Source organism: Dermacentor albipictus, chromosome 2 (genome assembly GCF_038994185.2).
Source record: "Dermacentor albipictus isolate Rhodes 1998 colony chromosome 2, USDA_Dalb.pri_finalv2, whole genome shotgun sequence".
Taxonomy (NCBI): Eukaryota; Metazoa; Arthropoda; class Arachnida; order Ixodida; family Ixodidae; genus Dermacentor; species Dermacentor albipictus.
In genome coordinates this window covers 32,195,129-32,215,195 of record NC_091822.1, presented here as the reverse complement: position 1 = coordinate 32,215,195, position 20,067 = coordinate 32,195,129, and the positions used below count along the sequence as shown (strand labels likewise).

Sequence of the window (20,067 nt, the reverse complement as noted above, 5' to 3'; positions counted from 1 at the left end):
TTTGGACCATCCAGGCTCTGTTATCTCACCAATGCCCTTTAATGTCGTCATGATCAATCTTGTCAAGGAGTTGCAGCAAGTGGACGGTGTCACCCACACACTCTACGCTAACGATATATCCATTTGGGCCTATCAATGCAGTGACGGCCAAATATAAACGGCACTGCAATCCCCCATTGAAACAGTCGAGACCTATTTTCAAGGCACGTGGCTTCGCTGCTCCCCTCCGAAGTCCGAACTCCTCCCCTGCAGGCCTACTCTGCATTGCCGCCGTCCGAAGTATCCCATTGCTAAACGCCAGTACACAGACATCGCGCTTCACCTCACGAATGGCAGCTCCATACCTCTCGTCACCAATATCCATGTGCTCGGCTTGCTTATAGAGGCGAACGGTGTGAATGAAATGGCCCTCGCCAAAATGAAGATCAATACATCCAACACCATGAGACTTTTGAAGCGGGTCTCCAACCGCCGTGGGGGTATGAAAGAGGAGAATCTCTTCTGATTGATCTGGACATTCATAATTTGCCACATCACCTACGTTGCTACATATCTAGACTGGTACAAGGCTGAACAAACCAAACTCAACATCCTCCTATGGGGTATCTATAAAGCAGCCCTCGACCTCCCTTGCTGCACCAGCACGGCGTCCATAACACACTGGACGAGCTCATCGAGGCCCAACGTCACTCTCAGCTGGAGAAACTCACTCTCACAGCAACGGGCCGCCATATCCTCACCTCGCTCGGTATCACCTACCACCATCAACGCAGCCATAAACACTAGATCCCCTTCACCATACAAGCCTGTATTCACGCCGACCCTATCTCTAGAAACATGCACCCCGAATACAACCACGCATGCCGCACAGCACGTACACGACTCTCTCCAAATCTCTTGCTCGCCACGATGGTGTGAGTTTCGTCGACGCCGGCGAATCTCCCCACGATACCAGCTTTGCAGCCGTCACCACGCATGAAGGCTCTCTTTACCATGCGCCACCATGATTTTAGACAAGCCACCGCAAACTAGGTAAGAGAAAGCGGACCAATTGCAGAAGCCGGCAGCTCCCTTTTCATCCGGTTATATATTTTTAGTACACTGGCTCGGTGCCATGGAAATCCTCTCCACTTGAGCGTGCTCCTCGTCTCTATTCTGCCAATTAGATAAGAAAATCCGCTCAATGTAGACAATGTTATTCATTTTGAGAGAAAACAAAAGTTGCCTTCTATAAACAAGGGGAGCGTTTGATTGGGCTGCTCAGGCAACGCTGCGGGTCATCGCCCTTAGCTCGCGTTGGCAGTTGCGTAAGTTTGACGTGAGGGCATTGGATTAAAAACATATTGGAATAGTTTTACGTTATATGGCCCCACGTAGGCTTCCTGCGACGAAGTGTTGGAATAAGGGCCGTAGTGGCGGTTCCCAGTCGATAAGCGTTGTCGAAGACGACGAGCTATCTTTAAGGCAGCGGAGATGCTGTAACAAAACGCATGTTAGCTGTGTTTCATATTTAAAAAACATTTCTTGCTATATTTTAGTTCTTATTTTTTATTTACATATACGGGAGCCCAATATAAGGCTACAGCAGGAGTGCGAACATTACACGTTACTATACATTACACTAAAGAAACACACATATACGGAAAAAAATTAATGATCAAAAAGGAAGCGTTTTACATGTTAGCGAAGTGCTTACCCGTGGTAGCTATAAAATATTTGATGACAGAGAACGAATGTTACCGGTGAAGAATTCAAAAGCTGCAACGTGCGTGGAAGAAAACTCTATTTGAATGTTTTAGTACGCACATAAATAGGGTTTATGTTGAAGGCGTGGGAACTACGGGCACAAGTTGCCATGGTAATTGTGATATAGTTACAATTATAAAGACCAGAGGTTTAGTGCTTTAATGCTAAGTTTTAAGGCTTTAATGCGATAACGTGAAAATAATGGCTGAATATTCAAAGATTGTTGAGCTTGTCATGGTGAGAAACGGCGGTTATAATTTTGGCACATGAAGCGAATAGATTTTCGTTGAACGTTATTGAGCGGGCTTATTTCACATTGTTTGTAGGGCAACCAAACGACAGATGCATATTCTAGAACTGTGAAAAATTATGTTCTTTATATTAGCAGTTCAGTATCATGGGTGGTCTCAGCTAAAGTGCGGCGCTAATAACCAAATTTTTTATGGCTTTCCAGTTTACATAAGCCATATGTTTAGACCAAGAAATATTTTGTGTTAGAATGACACTTAGGTATTCATACTGAGACACTCTTTTAGGCTGAATGCCATCCAACTCATGTTCGTTAGCCACGTTTTGTACCAAGCGCAGAAAGGCATGAGGGATTGGGAAAGCATGGTGGTGTCCATCGACGGAGTTAATGGATTGGTATAATAAACAGTGAACTGCATAACGTGAGTTTTAGTTCAGGTGCTAGGAGGTAAATCATTCATATGTATTAGAAATATTACAGGGCCTAATACGGATCCCTGAGGAACGCCTGACGTAACGTCGACAGGAATTGATTCCACTGAGTTAAAAGAAACAAATTGTGATCGGCAATGAAGAAAACTGGCAATCCAAGAAACGAGACGCGGATTATTCAATATGGCGTTTCATCATACCTGTAGTTTAGCATGAATCACAGAGCCAAGCGCTTTAGAGAAGCCAATAAAGATGGAATCCACATGATTACATATGTATAGGTTAGAAGCAATATCATGAACAAAATCGAGTAATTGCGTTACAGTGCTATAAGCATGACGGAAACCATGCTGGGCAGATGTTAGAACGTCATTAGAGTTAAGGAATTTGATTATGTGTTTGTGAATAATCTGTAACAAGATGCTGTAACATCTTGCATGACTGGGGTGTGAGAGATATTGGCCTGTAATTAGATAGATGTTTATTACATGATTTATACAAAGCCAGGACTTTGGCTGTTTGCCGTTTAGTGGGTACTTCACCAGAGTCTAAAGATTACTGAAAGATCGCTGTAAGGTGCTGAACTCTCCATAGTGAGTATGTTACAAGGAAAGAACTTGAGATACCATCTGAACCGGTACTCTTTTTAGTGTCGAAATACAAGATTATGCTTAAGACACCCTGATAACTTATTACAATATCGTCTGGTTTATTGTTTTCTGAATCATAACTAAGTTTTTGAACTACTGGTAATGGAGGGTGAAAACAGATCGGAAGTAAGATTTAAAAGCATTACAAACTATGGCGAACTCTATAATAATAGCGTCTTTAATCTTGGAAGAGGTAGTACACGTTGCACTAGGTCAGATTCATGTCCAGTACCTGCGGGAGCTTGATTTAAGTAGTATAGAGAGTTGCACTGACAAGTAGAAATCCTTAGCAATTTAGTACGAGTGCGAAGTTCCTCCTTCGCTTTTTCTAAAGGAACGCTAAGCGCATGATTAGGCTGCTTTGATTTGCGTAGTCTGCCTACATGGCCTGTCAGGTGCAAGATATCCCGATTAATCCAATGAATTTTATTCTTCATCTTTTCGTGTTTTTAATTGAACGTATTTATTGGCGCAGGATATCACTAACGACTCAAAACAATCAACAAGACGGTCAACATGATACTCGGTACTGAGTGACAAAAAATGGTCAAAGTTATCTGCCAGAGCATCAGTGATCGCCCTACCGTCAGCCTTGTTAACATCATGAAATGTGGATTTGCTAAAGCGCTCATGTGGGATCACACAGTTAATATGTACGAGAACTGCGTTTTCATCCCAGATTCCTTCCAAGATATTGTACTTAAAACCTAAGTGAGCAAGGCTGTCAATAATAAACAATAAGTCAAGTATGGAGTTCTGTCGCGTATTCTTATCAACTAATTGTATCAGGTTATCAGACAAAGAAAACGTAATTAAATATCTGCAAATAAAGGCAGTAGGGGCGAATTATGTAAGCGAAGGCCAGTAAATGCCAGCGACGTTAAAATCACCAATAACGATGAAGTTAGGACTTTCTAGGCTATGGTCACGTATAAAATGCGAAATATCGAAAAAGTCACTAGGTCTAGCAGGGCGGCGATAAAGGCCACAAATTATCAACTTCTGTTTATGCCCTAGTAACTTGTACCTAACCGATTCTACATTAGGAAGACCTGGTAAAACCATACAGTTAAAATCTGAACTTAAAAGCAAAGCAACACCACGGCCTTTCTTATTCTGATGGTCATACCGGACGGCAGTGTAACCAGGAGGCGTAAATTCTGAGCCGTGAATATCTTCATGAAGCTATGTTTCTGTGATGCATACAACATGAGGAGGACTTGAAGAAACCAGAAAAAAAAACTGAGGAAATCGTTACTTATGCTTTTCGCATGAACATTGAAAAGCACAACGTCTGTGGCAGAGTGATGAGATTGTTAGCATAGTGATGATGATACGTTTGGAAAACTTGCGCTAGATTCAAAACCAGGAGCTATTACTAAACTGTTTGAGGCACCGTCCCAGTTGTAACGAACGTTATCGATAAATAAATGATCGAACCTCATCTGAATAACCGAGGGCTTATTCCGCTGCTCAACCGAAGTGTCTCGTAGCTTTTTACGTACTGCGCGTTCTCTGGACGAAAACTGGTCATTGTTTCATTCAGGGCAGGAGAATAAACATAGAGAAACTCCGCTGCAATGTATATGGAATAAAAGGGAAGATATACAGCTGGGCTCTACATTATCCTTGTATGTAGCAGTGTTTGAGATTTACGTACATTACAACACAGAATGAAGTGTGGTAAATAGAACAGCGCTATTCTCGGCTTAGTATAGACAAATTATAGCATATTTTTCATCTACCCACGTAACATACCACCTCCTCAATTATGTGCAGGCTATCTTGCGACGTGCCATTGGGCCCGACGCCAGCTGCCTCGGCCTGATGAAGCGCAAGGTTGACAACCACACATACTTCCTAAATTCCTTGGGAAAGTTGCACTTGCTAGGCGTGCAACTCGATTTGTCACCGCTCTATCCGCCTGTACCACTTCCCGTACCACGTGGAACTCCGAGCATCGGGCATCTCGTCAGCTGGGACCACTCTGAAACCTGGACCGTCGCCAAGTGGAATGATTTCGCCTCGTTTTCTCAGGTGAAATATTATTTCCTTTCATTTAATGTAGCATATATGTGCCAGGAGGTGGTCGACGGGGAAATTCTCGGTTGTTTACTGCTATAGCAAGTATTTCATTGTGAGTATTGCTAGTTGCCTAACGCGTTTTTACCTATAACAGTTAATAAAAAGACACCGAATTCTTACAGGACAGGTGTAGCCATTGTCAAAATGGAGCACTTAGAGACTTAGACCCAGGTTAGCATATTTTCGTGCACCATATTTCCTCTCTTAATCGCACATTACCCTCTTGTAATGCCATTCCATTTCATGTGGTTCATACAGCAGTATTCATTATTACAAGCGCTCTTCTGCACCAGCCTAGAGCAATCTTGCGGAAAGTGCGCAACACTGAGTCTCGAGTTTTGATCTTCCTCAGTTCAGGAGCCTAGCGGCGACAGCTGCGCTTGGGCTCTCTCACTCAATACAATGGCTCCGTGAGAGACGAGCAGCCATCTTGTCTAATCATGGTGACGACGCAATAATGGGGCTATAATAGTTTCAAAGGCCTGACTGTACGGTCTGGCGACCGCGACGCCGCGAGTCCTCTGATGGCGGCAGTGCTTTGACCACGCACCTTACTGGAAATGTACGGCTGATGATTAGGTAATGTTGTTGGTATTGAGCTAAGAGTTTAGATGGAAGATTGCGAACGCGGGGCGTAACCTGCAACCAAACGAGGGAGCCGATACGGAATGTGGAAGTGACGAGGTCATTGTCATGTCAATTTCGCTGGTGAGCATGACTTTTCTTCGTGAAGGTACAGCAAGTTGTCGGAATTCTTCAGCGCACTTGGTGACTTATGGGCCGGCATTGGTGGGCGTTGAACTCGCATGACACTACTGTAGCGATGGTGCACTAGAATTCTCTTCAAAACAAAAAGAATGACAAAACACCTACAGTCACTTGTGTCGTGGTATTGTAAGCATGTGTAACAAAATAAACAAAGAACATATCCCAGTCGGAGGAATCGGACGCGACTTGTGTAGTGAGCATGTCAACAAGAGTTCAATTTAAGCGCTCGGTTAACTTATTAGTTCGAGGCTGGTGCAGGGTAGATGTGCGGTGGATGAAACGGAACTCCACATTGATGACTTCAATGCCTTGGAACAAAAATACACGCGCTCTGTCACTGAGAAGTTCCCGAGGAGCGCCACTCCGAAGCATGAAATTTTGAAAGATAAAGATAGCACCCTCTTGCGCTGTAGTGGTAAGGAGGGTGGCTGCCTCAGCTTATCGGGTGAAATGTTTAACACCAACGATCACTCACCGGCTCGCAGACACAGTGCACAGCTGTAGGCCGTAAAGGTCGATGCCGACGTGATCTAAAGGACGTGCAGGGTGATATAGCGGTTGCTGAGAGCTGTTCGATCGTCGCAGACGAACCCGACGTTGTTGGCATGCTTCGCAAGCATGGATACACTTGCGGACAAAGCTCTACAAAACGCTGGCGCAACCTTGCTTAGAAAACGTTCACGAAAGCTTGAATAAGTTTTCAGCAGATCTGCATTAGCACACTGGGGGCCGGCATGGAAAGCTGCACAAGTGTCGGAGCACAGAGGCCAGCGTGTTAATAGAAGCCTCTTGCGACCAAGCGGTGTGTAGTTCTGGTGGCAGAGTAGGTTGCCTCGAACGGTAGAATGAGAGAATTGATCGCGGAGCGCGTGGTAGGCCGTGACGCCGGTAAAATCCGACAGAAACTCAAGAAGTGCAACAATCCCCGGATCTTTTCGTTGCTCTGGAGGCGTTGCGCTAACGTTGAGCACTCAGATATCCGTATACAGTGGCGAGACAAACGCTGTGTTACGGGTTATAGAAGAGGGAGTAAAGCGTCCCCATCAAAGTGGTGGCAGCCAGACTCTACACTTTTTGAATATCACTCTTGTAGCCGAAATGCACAGCGACCGAGACATCCCGAGGGGTCTTTCAGTGACCATTAAGCTCTGGAGGCTCTTCGTTGATGTCGGCTTGGGGAATTCGACGACAGCTCAAGGTTTCAGAAAATTATGAATAAAGCCGTCATTGAACTCTACGTGGCATAAGTTGATCAAGGTGAGGGCTGCAAAGGGACACTTCTTCACTTCTTGATGTTAAGCTGAAGACCAGCTTTTATGAGACGTTTCCTAACTTGGTGGAGACGAGTAAAGTGTGTAAAAAATGTGGGGGAAACCACGTTGATGTCATCAAGATAGCATATACAGATTTTCTATTGCATACTGCTACTTATTTGATCCGTCATGTTTTCGAATCTGATGGGCGCATTGCCGAGTCTCAACGACATGACGTTATATGCATATAAGTGATAAGGGGTGATCGATGTTTCCTAAAGGTGATCGAAGAAAGGATCACGGCAACTTGCTCATGGATAACCTACTGTATGGTCGACGACAGCGGTTGGGCAGGCTCCTGGTTGAGAGAAGTAGAGAGAACTGGAGGACTACCTCACCAAGAAAAAAATCCTTAATTCGGGGCAGCAAAGAACAGCATGGCTGGCAGAAACCACTTGGCTAGAAATACATTTGACTAGAGGAAATTTTTGGCGAGGGATTTCACCTAACCCCTCGCTACCGACGCAATATATTAAAATTGGGCAGTATGTGATGACGGTGACAACAGTGGTGGGATTTTCACCCGTGAACAGCACAAAGGCATCATCCTTGAAGCCCCGAAGTATTTGTCTATTTTCTTCTTCTGTCATCCTTGAACTCACTTGGTTACATAGATCGAGGAGATTCTTTATGTAACTCATGATTTTCTCTCCGGTCAGTTGTGTTCATTGCCGAAGGTGCTGTTTGTTGCAAAGATTTCGCTCGGCGGGTCAGCAAAACACGTCCAAAAGCAGTTTTAAAATCAGACGAAGTTGGAACACGTGTGGCTCCAGAACGGAATGTTGGCCACCTCTGCAAGATAAAATATAACGTTCGTAAACTTCGTGAGGTCACACATTGGTGGTGTTCGCTAACGCGTTCATAGAAACACAACCACTCGCCGGCGTCAATGCCACCAGTGCTATTCAACACAGCTGTGTCGCGCTGAAGAGTGGCACCACTGGTAATGGGAGAGTTGAAGAGATTGATCGCTCATCGGCGTCGTCTGGCATGGTGGGGGCAGCAGTGGCTGGAAGAGTGTGGCCTTGGAAATACACGGTGAGGCATACGTCGCACCTCCACAAAATGCAACGATGCTTATTAGCATGAGGAGGACGTTCTAGTGGGCTAGTTGGTTCATAGCTTTAGATGTTTCTTATAAATGCGCAAGAAAACTAGGACACAAGAAAGAAACACACACCACACCACGAGCGCAGACTGCCAACCGTTTATTTTTGGAAAGCAAGCAACATACATATATTTCATTCGGGAACCTGTGAGTGTGTCCATATAGTCAATGTCACATGTGCCTATAAACATAAAAACGTAAAAGATTATCTGCTGGGTAACAGTGTATCCAAGATTGCGAAAAGTGATCACAAAAAGAACCATAAGCCATTCTTACAGCATCTTAAAAAGTGAGAGATAAAATTTTGAAAGAATACAGGAAGAGACCATCAGTATGTAAAGGAAACGGATATGGCACTTAATAAAAACCCAGTGTAAAGGCGAACCATGAGAGCATAAAATCGTTTGTAGAAAGCAAAAACGGCAAAAAAAGCGTCATATCAACAAACGGGGAATATCACACCTATCAAGAGATGTGGAAATGACGTCATGAAGTGACGAAGGCTTAAATTGTGGCCTAGGGAACCCTACCATGGAAAGTGGGGGTGACGGCGACTATTGAATTTACAAACTTTACTACGGAAAGAGTGGGACCTGGTGAAAAAAATCTAATGCTTGGCGGCATTCTGCGCGGCGTTGTAACACTGTGCAGCATTCTGCAGTTGGCAGTCTGCGCTCATGGTGTGGTGTGCTTTTTTTTCTTGTGTCCTCGTTTTTTAGCGCAGTTATAATAACCATCTAAAACTAATTAACAGAAGTCGCAACTCCAGCGCTGAGCAGTACTAGCCTAGAGCAAGATCGAGGAAGGCAGCAGCACTAAGGCTCGGGTATTCGTCTTCCTCAGTTCAGGGACCGAGGGGCAGCAGTGACGCGTTGGCTGTCTTCGTCATTACACTACAGTTAAGAAATGTTTTTTTTTCTTTCCGTTATACCTATGAGTGGGCTTGCTAGACTGTTAACACTCGGGCATTCGCAGCTGCTGACATCATTAACCACAACTGGCTTCTCGCAGCATATGTACTTGTGGCTGCTCAAATGTCTCTAGGAGGGTTAATAGCTTGGCTACTGTATATAAATATATATATATATATATTGTAACGGGGGTTTATTCGGGTCGTAGAGTAGCAGCGACCAACGCGGCAACAGCAGGTAGGGCGCAGCCAGCGAGCGAACTGGGTACGAGCCACGCAATGGCAATGGGGCTTTTCAGCCTGCCGATCTTCTTCGTCACAATCACCCCCGGAATTGAAGAGTAGCCATCCTGGCGACCTAGGAAGAGTTGGGCGGATCGTAGTACTGCTTCAGCCGGTCAATGTGTACAGTCTCTCGCCCTCGTCGACGGAGATCGGGAGATGGCGATACGGGTTCGACCACGTAGTTCACTGGTGATGTTTGTGCAACCACGCGGTAGGGCCCGTGGTACTTCGGGAGGAGCTTGGACGAAAGGCCAGGAGCAGCAACAGGCGGGACCCAAAGCCACACGAGTGAGTCGACGGGGAAGGGGTGAGGGGGAGGATTGAGGTCATGGCGCTCTTTTTGGCGGCACTGTTGAGCAGACGTCAAAGAACGGGCCAGTTGTCGGCATTTCTCGCCATGCTGAGCAATCGCAAAAACAGGTGAGCATTCAGCAGGGTCCGGCCGGTACGGGAGAACAGTATCAATGGTGCTGGAGGGATGGCGGCCGTAAAGCAGGAAGAATGGCGAGAATCCAGTAGTGGCTTGAGAGGCAGTGTTATATGCGTAAGTGACGAACGGAAGTACAAGGTCCCAGTTGGAGTGGTCAGATGCAACATACATTGATAGCATGTCACCAAGAGTTCTGTTGAATCGTTCTGTTAAGCCATTGGTCTGTGGATGACAAGCAGTAGTAGTGCGTTGAATAATTTGGCATTCAGATAGGAGTGACTGCAGGACGTCTGAGAGGAATACGCGGCCCCGATCGCTCAACAGTTCGCGAGGGGCGCTATGGCGGAGAACGAAGTTGTTTAGTATGAACGAGGCGATGTCTTTTGCTGATGCAGCAGGCAAGGCGGCGGTTTCGGCATACCGTGTTAGATGATCTACGGCCACAACAATCCATCGGTTGCCAGCGCCAGTAGATGGAAGAGGCCCGTATATATCAATGCCGACGCGGTCGAATGGTTGAGCTGGGCAGGGAAGTGGTTGGAGAGGTGCGGTGGAGAGATGCGGCACACACTTGCGTCGCTGGCAGGCAATGCAGGAGCGCACGTATTTGTGGACGAAGGTGTACATCCCGCGCCAATAATATCGTAGGCGAAGCCGTGTGTAAGTTTTTGACACTCCGCCATGACCACACTGCGGGTCAGAATGAAAAGCGGAGCACAAATCTTGTCGTAGGTGGCGAGGCACTACTAAGAGCCATTTGCGGCCGTCATTTTGGTAGTTGCGGTGGTATAAAAGTCCGTCGCGGATTGTGAAATGCTGCGCCTGGCGGCGTAACGCTCGAGGTGCCGAAGTTGCCGGAGGATTTGACAAAAGGTCGAATATCATGACGATCCATGGGTCTTTTCGTTGCTCCGATGCCATGTCCAGGATGTCAAGTGGTGAGATGTCATGTCTATAAGTAGAAGTGCTGCTGTCTGAAGTAACTGGGGAGCGCGAGAGGGCATCGGCGTCAGAGTGTTTGCGTCCAGAACGATAGAGGACACGGATATCGTATTCGTGGATTCGGAGGGCCCACCGAGGGAGGCGGCCCGACGGGTCTTTTAGGTTGGACAACCAGCAAAGAGCGTGATGATCCGTCACCACGTCAAAGCGTCGACCGTAGAGATATGGACGAAATTTTTGAAGAGCCCATACGATAGCCAGGCACTCTTTTTCTGTGACTGAGTAATTGGCCTCAGGTTTCGTGAGGGCACGACTAGCATAGGCGACTACGTATTCGGCATTAGTGTTCTTGCGTTGTGCGAGCACAGCACCTAGGCCGACACCACTGGCGTCAGTGTGAAGTTCTGTAGGTGCGCTTGGATCAAAATGGCGCAAGACTGGCGGAGACGTAAGGAGGTGACGAAGAGTCGTAAAGGCATCATCAGAGGCTTCCGACCAAGCAGAAAGTTCATTGTCGCCTTGAAGAAGTTGGTTAAGTGGTGCGATCACTGTAGCGAAATTGCGAACGAAACGTCGAAAATAGGAGCATAGGCCAATGAAGCTGCGCAGTGCTTTCAAGTTAGTGGGCTTCGGAAATTCGGATACGGCGCGAAGTTTATCAGGATCAGGAAGAATGCCTTCTTTGGAGACAACGTGGCTTAATATAGTCAGTTTTCTAGCTGCAAATCGGCACTTTCTTAAGTTAAGCTAGAGGCCAGCATTCCGGAGACAGGTCAGAACTTGATGCAAACGCCGAAGATGGGTCGGAAAATCAGGGGAAAAGACGACAACGTCGTCGAGGTAGCAGAGGCAAGTATGCCACTTTAGGCCACGTAGGATGCCGTCCATCATGCGTTCGAAGGTGGCGGGTGCATTGCACAGACCGAACGGCATCACAGTGAATTCATACAAGCCATCTGGTGTTACAAATGCGGTTTTAGAACAGTCAGCGTCAGCCATGGCCACCTGCCAGTAGCCAGAGCGGAGATCTAAGGAGGAAAAGAACTCCGCTCCTTGCAAACAGTCAAGTGCGTCGTCAATACGTGGCAACGGGTATACATCCTTTCGGGTAATCTTGTTAAGCCTTCGATAGTCGACGCAAAATCGTAAGGTGCCGTCTTTCTTTTTAACTAGGACGACTGGTGACGCCCAAAACTACTAGAAGGCTGGATGACACCGCGATTGAGCATATCGTTCTCCTGGTCATTGATAACTTGTCTTTCAGTCGCCGATACTCGGTAGGGATGCTGTCGAATTGGTGCGTGGCTCCCAGTGTCGATAGTGTGCGAAACAGTCGTTGTGCGGCCGAGTGATGTTGCTTGGCAATCAAAGGAGGAAGAGAAGCCTTGCAGCAAGCGAAGAAGTTCGTCGCGCTGCGTCGTCGTAAGGTCACTGGCAATAGCTGGCGTAAAAGAACCCGGTAGGGACTGTGGACGCGATGCCTCGAGAGCAGCAATATAAGTGGAGTCGTTCATCGTGTCAAATATTGAAGATGAAGTCAGTGGCTCTGCTCTGCCAAGGCTTTCACGGCGGCTTAAAGTAATTGGTTCAGCCGAAGGGTTGGCGACGCACATGAGAGAGGCGCCAGCTTTGAACTCGAGGACGGCGAACGGCAGTGGTAGTGAACGGCGGCGAACTAAGAGTTCAGACGGAGCGAAGAGTACTGTGCCGTCATCTACATAATCACAAGAGATACTAACAAGGGTGGAAGACCAGGCAGGTATAACGGTGTCTTCTGAAACAGAGATTTTGCGGCAATGGTCCTTATGGTCAGTGATAAGATCAGTCGAAAACTGAAACAGCTCAATTTCGGCGCGGGCGCAGTCAATGATCGCATGATGTGTGGAGAGAAAGTCCCAACCTAATATGACGTCGTGTGAACATGATGGCAACACGACGAATTCTATATTGCTACGGCACAATATGTGCGATCACGAAAGGCCAGCAGTGTAAAGACGACGACGACGATTAGAAGCTAGCGCGGGCTGTTGCCTCTTGGCCAAGCGCAGCGTATTTTCCTTGTAAATATATTTGTACATAGCTTTTCGTCTGCGTCTTCCTACGTAACAATATAGAGGACGTCCTGAATGACGACACGAGCAGTGCAGGCGCCGGATGGCTCGACGTGCTGCGCGTTGGCAGTTCGAAGAGACAGTCCAGAAAGCGGCGTCGTCACTTTTCCGAGCTTGCGGCAAATACGGGCATCTATCGCTAAAAGTGCAGCGCCGGTGTCGACAAGTGCTAGCGTCAATGTTCCTTCTATTGCGACTTTAATAACGTTCTTCGGGGAAGTGTGAGGCCTTATACATTTCGCTGGCACCGCAGTTCTCGCCTCCTGAACTGCGATATTTAGTTTTCCTGGCGCAAAGGGCTCCGACGCCGGTGCATGGGGGAAAGCGAGCGGCGGCGAGGAGAAGGTGAACAGCGAGCGGCGGAGAATGCGGTATCGACAACAGGAGGAGATTCAAAGGTCTCCGAATAGTTGCGGCGTTGTTGGAAACGTGGCGCATATGGACGCACATTGTTGGGGACGTTCGGTGTAAGGAGGCGACAGTGACGTGCTACGTGTCCAGCACGGCCACAATAAAAACAAATCGGCCGATTATCTTCCGTGCGCCAATGATCTTGAGGTCGTGCATACTGCACCAGTGGCCGGACCGGAACGTATACGGGCGGGCGCAAAGGCGGGCGAAGGGGACCGTAGGTCTGTGGTGCAGGCCTCGAAGCGACTTCGGCGTACGTTAGGGGAGCGGCAACCGGAGCCTGCTGGAGAGAAGGTAGAATGTGGTCGGCTACCTGCTCCTTGATGACAGATTGGAGAGCGGGCGCCAACGGAGAATTTGACTGGCCGTGTGTGAGGGGAATCAGAGAAAGCTGACGAGCCACCTCTTCTCGGACGAACTCCTTGATCTGTAGCAGTAGCGACGTATTATCCGGGGAAACAGCCAAGCTCGACATTGAAGTCGCCTGAGGAGGAGATTGGCGGGTGGCTAGGCGTTGTTTGCGGAGTTCGTCGAAGCTTTGGCAGAGACTGACGAGTTCAGAGGCTGTCGCCGGATTTTTCGCCAACAGCATCTGGAAGGCGTCGGCTTCAATGCCTTTTAAGATATGGCGGATTTTCTCGGCATCAGCCATTGTGACGTCATCGTGGTTGCAGAGGTCGACAACATCTTCTATATAACTTGTAAATGTCTCCCCGCACGGTTTCGCACGACTGCGCAAACGTTGCTCGGCGCGAAGCTTGCGAACGGCGGGGCGCCCGAATACCTCCGTCACGTTAGTTTTGAAGGCTGGTCACGTCGTGAGATCACGTTCATGGTTGCGGTGCCACACGCTGGCGACAACACTCAAATAAAACGATACGTAATTCAGTTTTTGGGTGTCGTCCCAGTGGTTGTGGATGCTCACCCGGTCGTAGTCAGCGAGCCAGTCTTCTACGTCATGGTCTTCGCTACCGCTGAAGATGGGTGGGTCGCGTTGACGCAGCGGGCCGGAGCAGACCACGGTAGTCACCGGGGCAACCGCTGACAACCAGCGGGTTGTGGTTGCTGTGGTCCTTCTTCCGGCATAATGAAGACAGGCTGCAGTGTCCGGTTGCGAAGTTTCAGAATTCCGGTTGTACCCAGCAGCTCCACCAATTGTAAGGGGGGTTTATTCGGGTCGTAGAGAAGCAGCGACCAACGCGGCAACAGCAGGTAGGGCGCAGCCAGCGAGCGAACTGGGTACGAGCCACGCGATGGCAATGGGGCTTTCAGCCTGCCGATCTTCGTCACAATATATATATATATATATATATATATATATATATATATATATATATATATATATATTGCCGCGACAAACAAGGTGGCATTCAAGTTGCACGCCCTTTGCATTGGGCACTGTGCACGCCGTAGAGTGGTGTTGTTCAGCAACAACAGGCAGCGATCTTCGTGGCACGGGGCAGCCAGTTGGACCCGGGTCGCATGCGCCACGCGCACGAGGTGTCACGCGAGGAGAAAGAGGAAGATCGTTCGAGCCCAGTTGGAGAACGCGACTGTCGCGGATTTCTGCACGACCGCAGTGACTTTTACTTGTGGGCACAAGTTCACCTTTATTAAATATCCTTGTTTTACTAACATCGTTACATTTCTGGTGGAGGTGCGGGGTATGAGTCGAAGCCCCACGAACGAAAGTCAGCGTTGCCCCGACAACCCGCGAGTCCATCCCGTGGAACTGACACCTATACACCAGCGGACCAGCCGCCGTCTTCGAGGTGACTCGCCCGAATTCGGCCCTCTTCTCTTCTTGCCAAGAGAAACTCCCACAACGGACGCCGCCACAATGACTACCCAGGTAACACCGTCACAGCTAGTCGTAAGCCAACCTCGCAAGCCGCCAACATTCCATGGTGACTCGTTCGAAGACGTGGAATATTGGTTGGAACTGTTCGAAAGAGTGGCGAGCTTTAATGAATGGAATGAGAGACAGAAGCTCCGTAACGTATATTTCGTGTTGGAAGACTTCGCAAAAACGTGGTATGAAAACCACGAACCTTCTTTGACCTCTTGGGAGGAATTTCGACGACAACTGCTAGCAACGTACGCCAGCACGGATCGTAAAGAAAAGGCGGAAGTCGCACTTCAAGCCAGGAGCCAGCTCACAAACGAGAACGTGGCGATGTACATCGAGGACATGTCCCGCCTGTTCAAGCGTGCTGATCCCAACATGAGTGAAGATAAGAAGCTGCGCCATCTCATGCGTGGAGTAAAGCAGGAGCTCTTGGCAGCTCTCGTGCGCAACCCACCGCGCACGGTCGCCGAGTTCAGATGTGAAGCAACGACCATCGAAAAGACGCTGGAGCAGCGGGCTCGGCAATACAACCGTGAGGCAAGCTGCGCACCTGTCCATGTCTTCCCTGGAGGCCTGCCAAACGACCTGGAAGCCCTACGGGAGCTTGTCCGGTCAGTCATCAGGGAAGAGCTCAACAAGTTGCAGATACCTCAGGCTCCAGCTGCACTATCTATCGTCGACGTTGTCCGGGACGAACTCAGGAACGTCATACGGGATCCAGAGCGTGAGCCACAGCCGACGCGGCGCATTCCAACGTACGCCGACGTACTCAGGCAACCCGCGGTACACAGTAGTGGAGCAGTTGCGACGACCATTCCCTACCCGTCGACAGTATGCAGTGCATCTCGTCTACTGGAACCACCGGCTGCCTATGCTCCTCCAGCAGGTAGTGCACCTCGTTTTGTGCAACAAAGGCCCTGGAAAAGTGACGTCTGGCGTGACCACGACCGCAGGCCTCTGTGTTTCCACTGCGGAGAAGCGCGTCACCTGTATAGGTTCTGCCCGTACCGTCAATTTGGGTTAAGGGGTTTTCCCTTAAGCGCACCATGCCCTCGAAACGGTGAACGGCCAGCGGAGATCGAAGAATACCTGTCGACGCGCCAAAGCCCCGTTACTCCTCGCCAACGTCAACCACGATCACCGTCGCCCATGCGCTACCGATCGCCTAGCCCACGCGCGTCTCCAAGATTGCCTAGGCGTCGTTCACCAAGCCCACACCAGGAAAACTGAAGCAAGCGACCTGTGGAGGTGAGGCCGCTGATAACCAGAGTTACGAAGATCCTCCAACGCGATTCCAGTGCGGTGACAAGATAATTCCAGTCTACAGGTGCAGGACCGAAACGATTACGTCAGATTTGCGGTTGATAATAGACGGATGCGACCTGAATGCATTAGCCGACACCGGCGCTGATTATTCGGTAGTAAGCTTCAAGATGGCGAAGCACCTTAAAAAAGTTGTGACGAAGTGGACTGGTCGGCAGATACGCACGGCAGGCGCCATCTTATTACGCCCCTTATCTTATTATGCATCCCTTATCTTATTATGCACCGCAAGACTTACGATAAAAGGCTTCACTTACGTTTCTGACTTTATTGTACTGCCAGAATGTTCACGGGAACTTATATTGGGAATGGATTTTCTACAAGCTCACGGCGCCATAATTACCCTACGTAGGTCCAGTGTATCTTTCTCGACAAAACAAGCTGTACCTGTGGAAGAATCGGAGGAGCGACGTCTCGCTGCACTGCGCGTCGTTGACGATGACGTAACTGTGCCGCCACGCTGCAGTATAATGGTTCTTGTGGAGAATGAAAGATTTTCCGACCGCGGAGGCATAGCGGATGGAAACATAGAGCTCCTTTTCAACAAAGGTATTTGCGTGGTTCGGGGCCTTGTTCTGATAAGCGATGGCCGTGCAAATGTCGCACTTACAAATTTCGGTAATGAATTCCAACACATCGCACAAGGAACAGCTATTGCCTATTCCCACGAGTTCTGTGAAGCGACCGAATTATGCAGCCTAACTACGTCAACTGCCCTGCAAGGAACCTGCAGTGTCGACACATCAATTACCGTCAACACGAGACTTGCTGAAGCCCAAAAGAAACAGATATATGCCCTGATAAAGGATTTTTCTGACTGCTTCTCCACGTCCTCGAAGGTACGGCGCACGTCTGTTGCGAAACACAGAATCATAACAGAGGACGCCATAAGACCAGTATGCCAGCACCCGTATCGAGTGTCACCAAAAGAAAGGGATATCATCAAGAAGCAAGCAGAGGAGATGCTTTCAGATGACGTTATTCAGCCTTCCAGCAGTCCATAGGCGTCTCCGGTAGTGCTGGTTAAGAAAAAAGATAACAGACTTCGATTCTGCGTCGACTACCATAAACTGAACAGCGTAACCAAGCGGGACGTGTACCCCCTTCCGCGTATCGACGATACGTTAGATCGGCTCAGATGTGCAAAGTTTTTCTCCTCCCTGGATCTCAAGAGTGGATATTGGCAAATAGAGGTGGATGAACGGGACCGTGAAAAGACAGCATTCGTAACCCCTGATGGCCTCTACGAATTTAAAGCACTTTCATTCGGCCTCTATTCCACACCCGCAACGTTCCAGCGAATGATGGACTCTGTGCTTGCAGGATTGAAATGGCAGTCATGCTTAGTGTATTTGGATGATGTGGTCGTCATTTCCACTACATTTGACCAACATCTAGAGCGCCTGCGACTAGTATTAGAAGCTATTCGTGCAGCAGACTTGACAATTAAGCCGAAAAAATGTGAATTCGGCTTCGATGAACTTCGGTTTCTCGAACACGTCATCAGTGCTGAAGGCGTTCGGCCAGATCCCGAAAAGACAGCAGCTGCTGCGAGGTTCCTGACACCCACAGACAAAAAGTCAGTGCGACGTTTCTTGGGTTTATGCGCATACTACAAAAGATTTGTGGAAAACTTTTCAAACATTGCTGAGCCCCTTACAATACTGACAAGTGAAGATCAAGCTTTCATGTGGAAAAGCGAACAACAAGACGCTGTTGACGAGTTAAGGAAACGCCTGCAAGCTTCTCCAATCCTTGCCCATTTTGATGAGACAGCCGACACTGAAGTTCATACCGATGCGAGTAACGTCGGCCTCGGTGCCATACTAGTGCAGTGGAATAACGGCCAGGAGAAAGTAATTGCTTATGCCGGCCGTAAGCTCTCGAAAGCAGAGGCAAACTACTCCGCAACCGAGAAAGAGTGCCTTGCAATCATTTGGGCAATATGTAAATTTCGACCCTACCTTTATGGTAGAAAATTCAGAGCAGTCAGCGATCACCATTCGCTTTGCTGGCTGGCGAATCTCAAGGATCCATCCGGACGACTAGCAAGATGGAGCCTTAGGCTTCAAGAGTATAACATTACTGTCGTATACCGATCCGGGAGGAAACACAGCGATGCCGACTGCTTGTCACGCGCACCCGTCGAGACAACTGTGTCAGAAGAAGAGGATTTCCGTTCCTTAGCATTGTTGACGCGTCGAAAATTGCTCAACCACAACGAGATGACACGGAATTGCTTCCACTTATACAGCGCCTGAAGAGACTCAACATTCAACTGCCGCGTATTTTCTCTAGGAGGCTATCCTCGTTCTGTTTGCGAGAAAGTGTCCTCTACAAGAGAAACTTCGAGAACAGCGAGACAAAGTTTTTACTTGTCGTACCCACATTTATGGGAGAAGAAATTTTGCATGCATGCCACGATGAGCCGACGTCTGGACACATGGGCGCGAGCCGTACAGTCGCCAGGATTCGTCTGAAATACTACGGGCCCAAGTTATTAGCATCAGTGCAGCACTACGTCAAGACTTGTCGCGAGTGTCAAAGGTGCAAGACTCCATCCGTAAAACCGGCCGGCCTCCTCCAGCCAATAGAGCCACTAAAAGCCCCATTCCAACAAATCGGTATGGACCTCCTTGGACCCTTCCCAACATCATCTTTAGGCAAAAAGTGGGTAGTTGTGCCCACGAACTATCTGACCCGTTACGCAGAAACTGATTCCCTGTACAATGCAACGGCTGTCAAAGTTGCAAAATTCTTTGTCCACAATATCGTGCTCAGGCATGGCGCTCCCACAGTTGTTATTACCGATCGTGGAACGGCCTTTACTGCGGACCTAATGAAATGCTTCTTGCAAATGACACATACTGATCATAGAAAAACTACGGCGTACCACCCTCAGACAAACGGTTTAACAGAACGCCTTAACAGAACACTGACCGACATGCTTTCGAAGTATGTCGACGTTGAACATAGGCTGTGGGACGAAATTTTGCCATACATTACATTCGCATATAATACGGCCGTTCAGGAAACAACACGAGTCATCCCATTTGAACTTGTATTCGGCCGAGCAGTAACCACCACTTTGGATGCTATGTTGCTGTTAGATGAAGAAAACCATAACTCATCTGACCTAGATGATTTCTTGCAACGAGCCGAGGAGGCACGACAGATGGCAAGGTACCGAATACGCCGCCAACAACGCATCGACTCCAGCCGGTACAACCAGCGCCGTAGTGAAGTTCATTACCAGCCCGGTGAAAAGGTGTGGGTATGGACCCCAGTGCGGCACCGTGGACTGTCTGAAAAGCTTCTGTGCCGATACTTCGGCCCTTACGAAATACTTCGTCGTATAAGCGACGTCACTTACGAAGTGAAATCTGCTGGACACGAGAGCCCAAGACGGCGCAACTTCACGGAAGTTGTGCATGTTGTCCGCATGAAACCCTACC

The 20,067-nt window shown here is 48.4% G+C and overlaps 1 protein-coding gene across 1 annotated transcript in view; it reads left to right on the top strand.

Annotated features, from left to right (window-relative positions):
- The window catches only part of LOC135916602 (fatty acid synthase-like), a 291,000-nt gene that overhangs the window by 186,354 nt on the left and 84,579 nt on the right, over positions 1 to 20,067 (top strand). Inside the window, exon 12 of the mRNA XM_070532796.1 lies at positions 4,857 to 5,114. Coding sequence (XP_070388897.1) covers positions 4,857 to 5,114 — 258 coding nt within the window. The remainder of the gene's footprint in view (positions 1 to 4,856; positions 5,115 to 20,067) is intronic.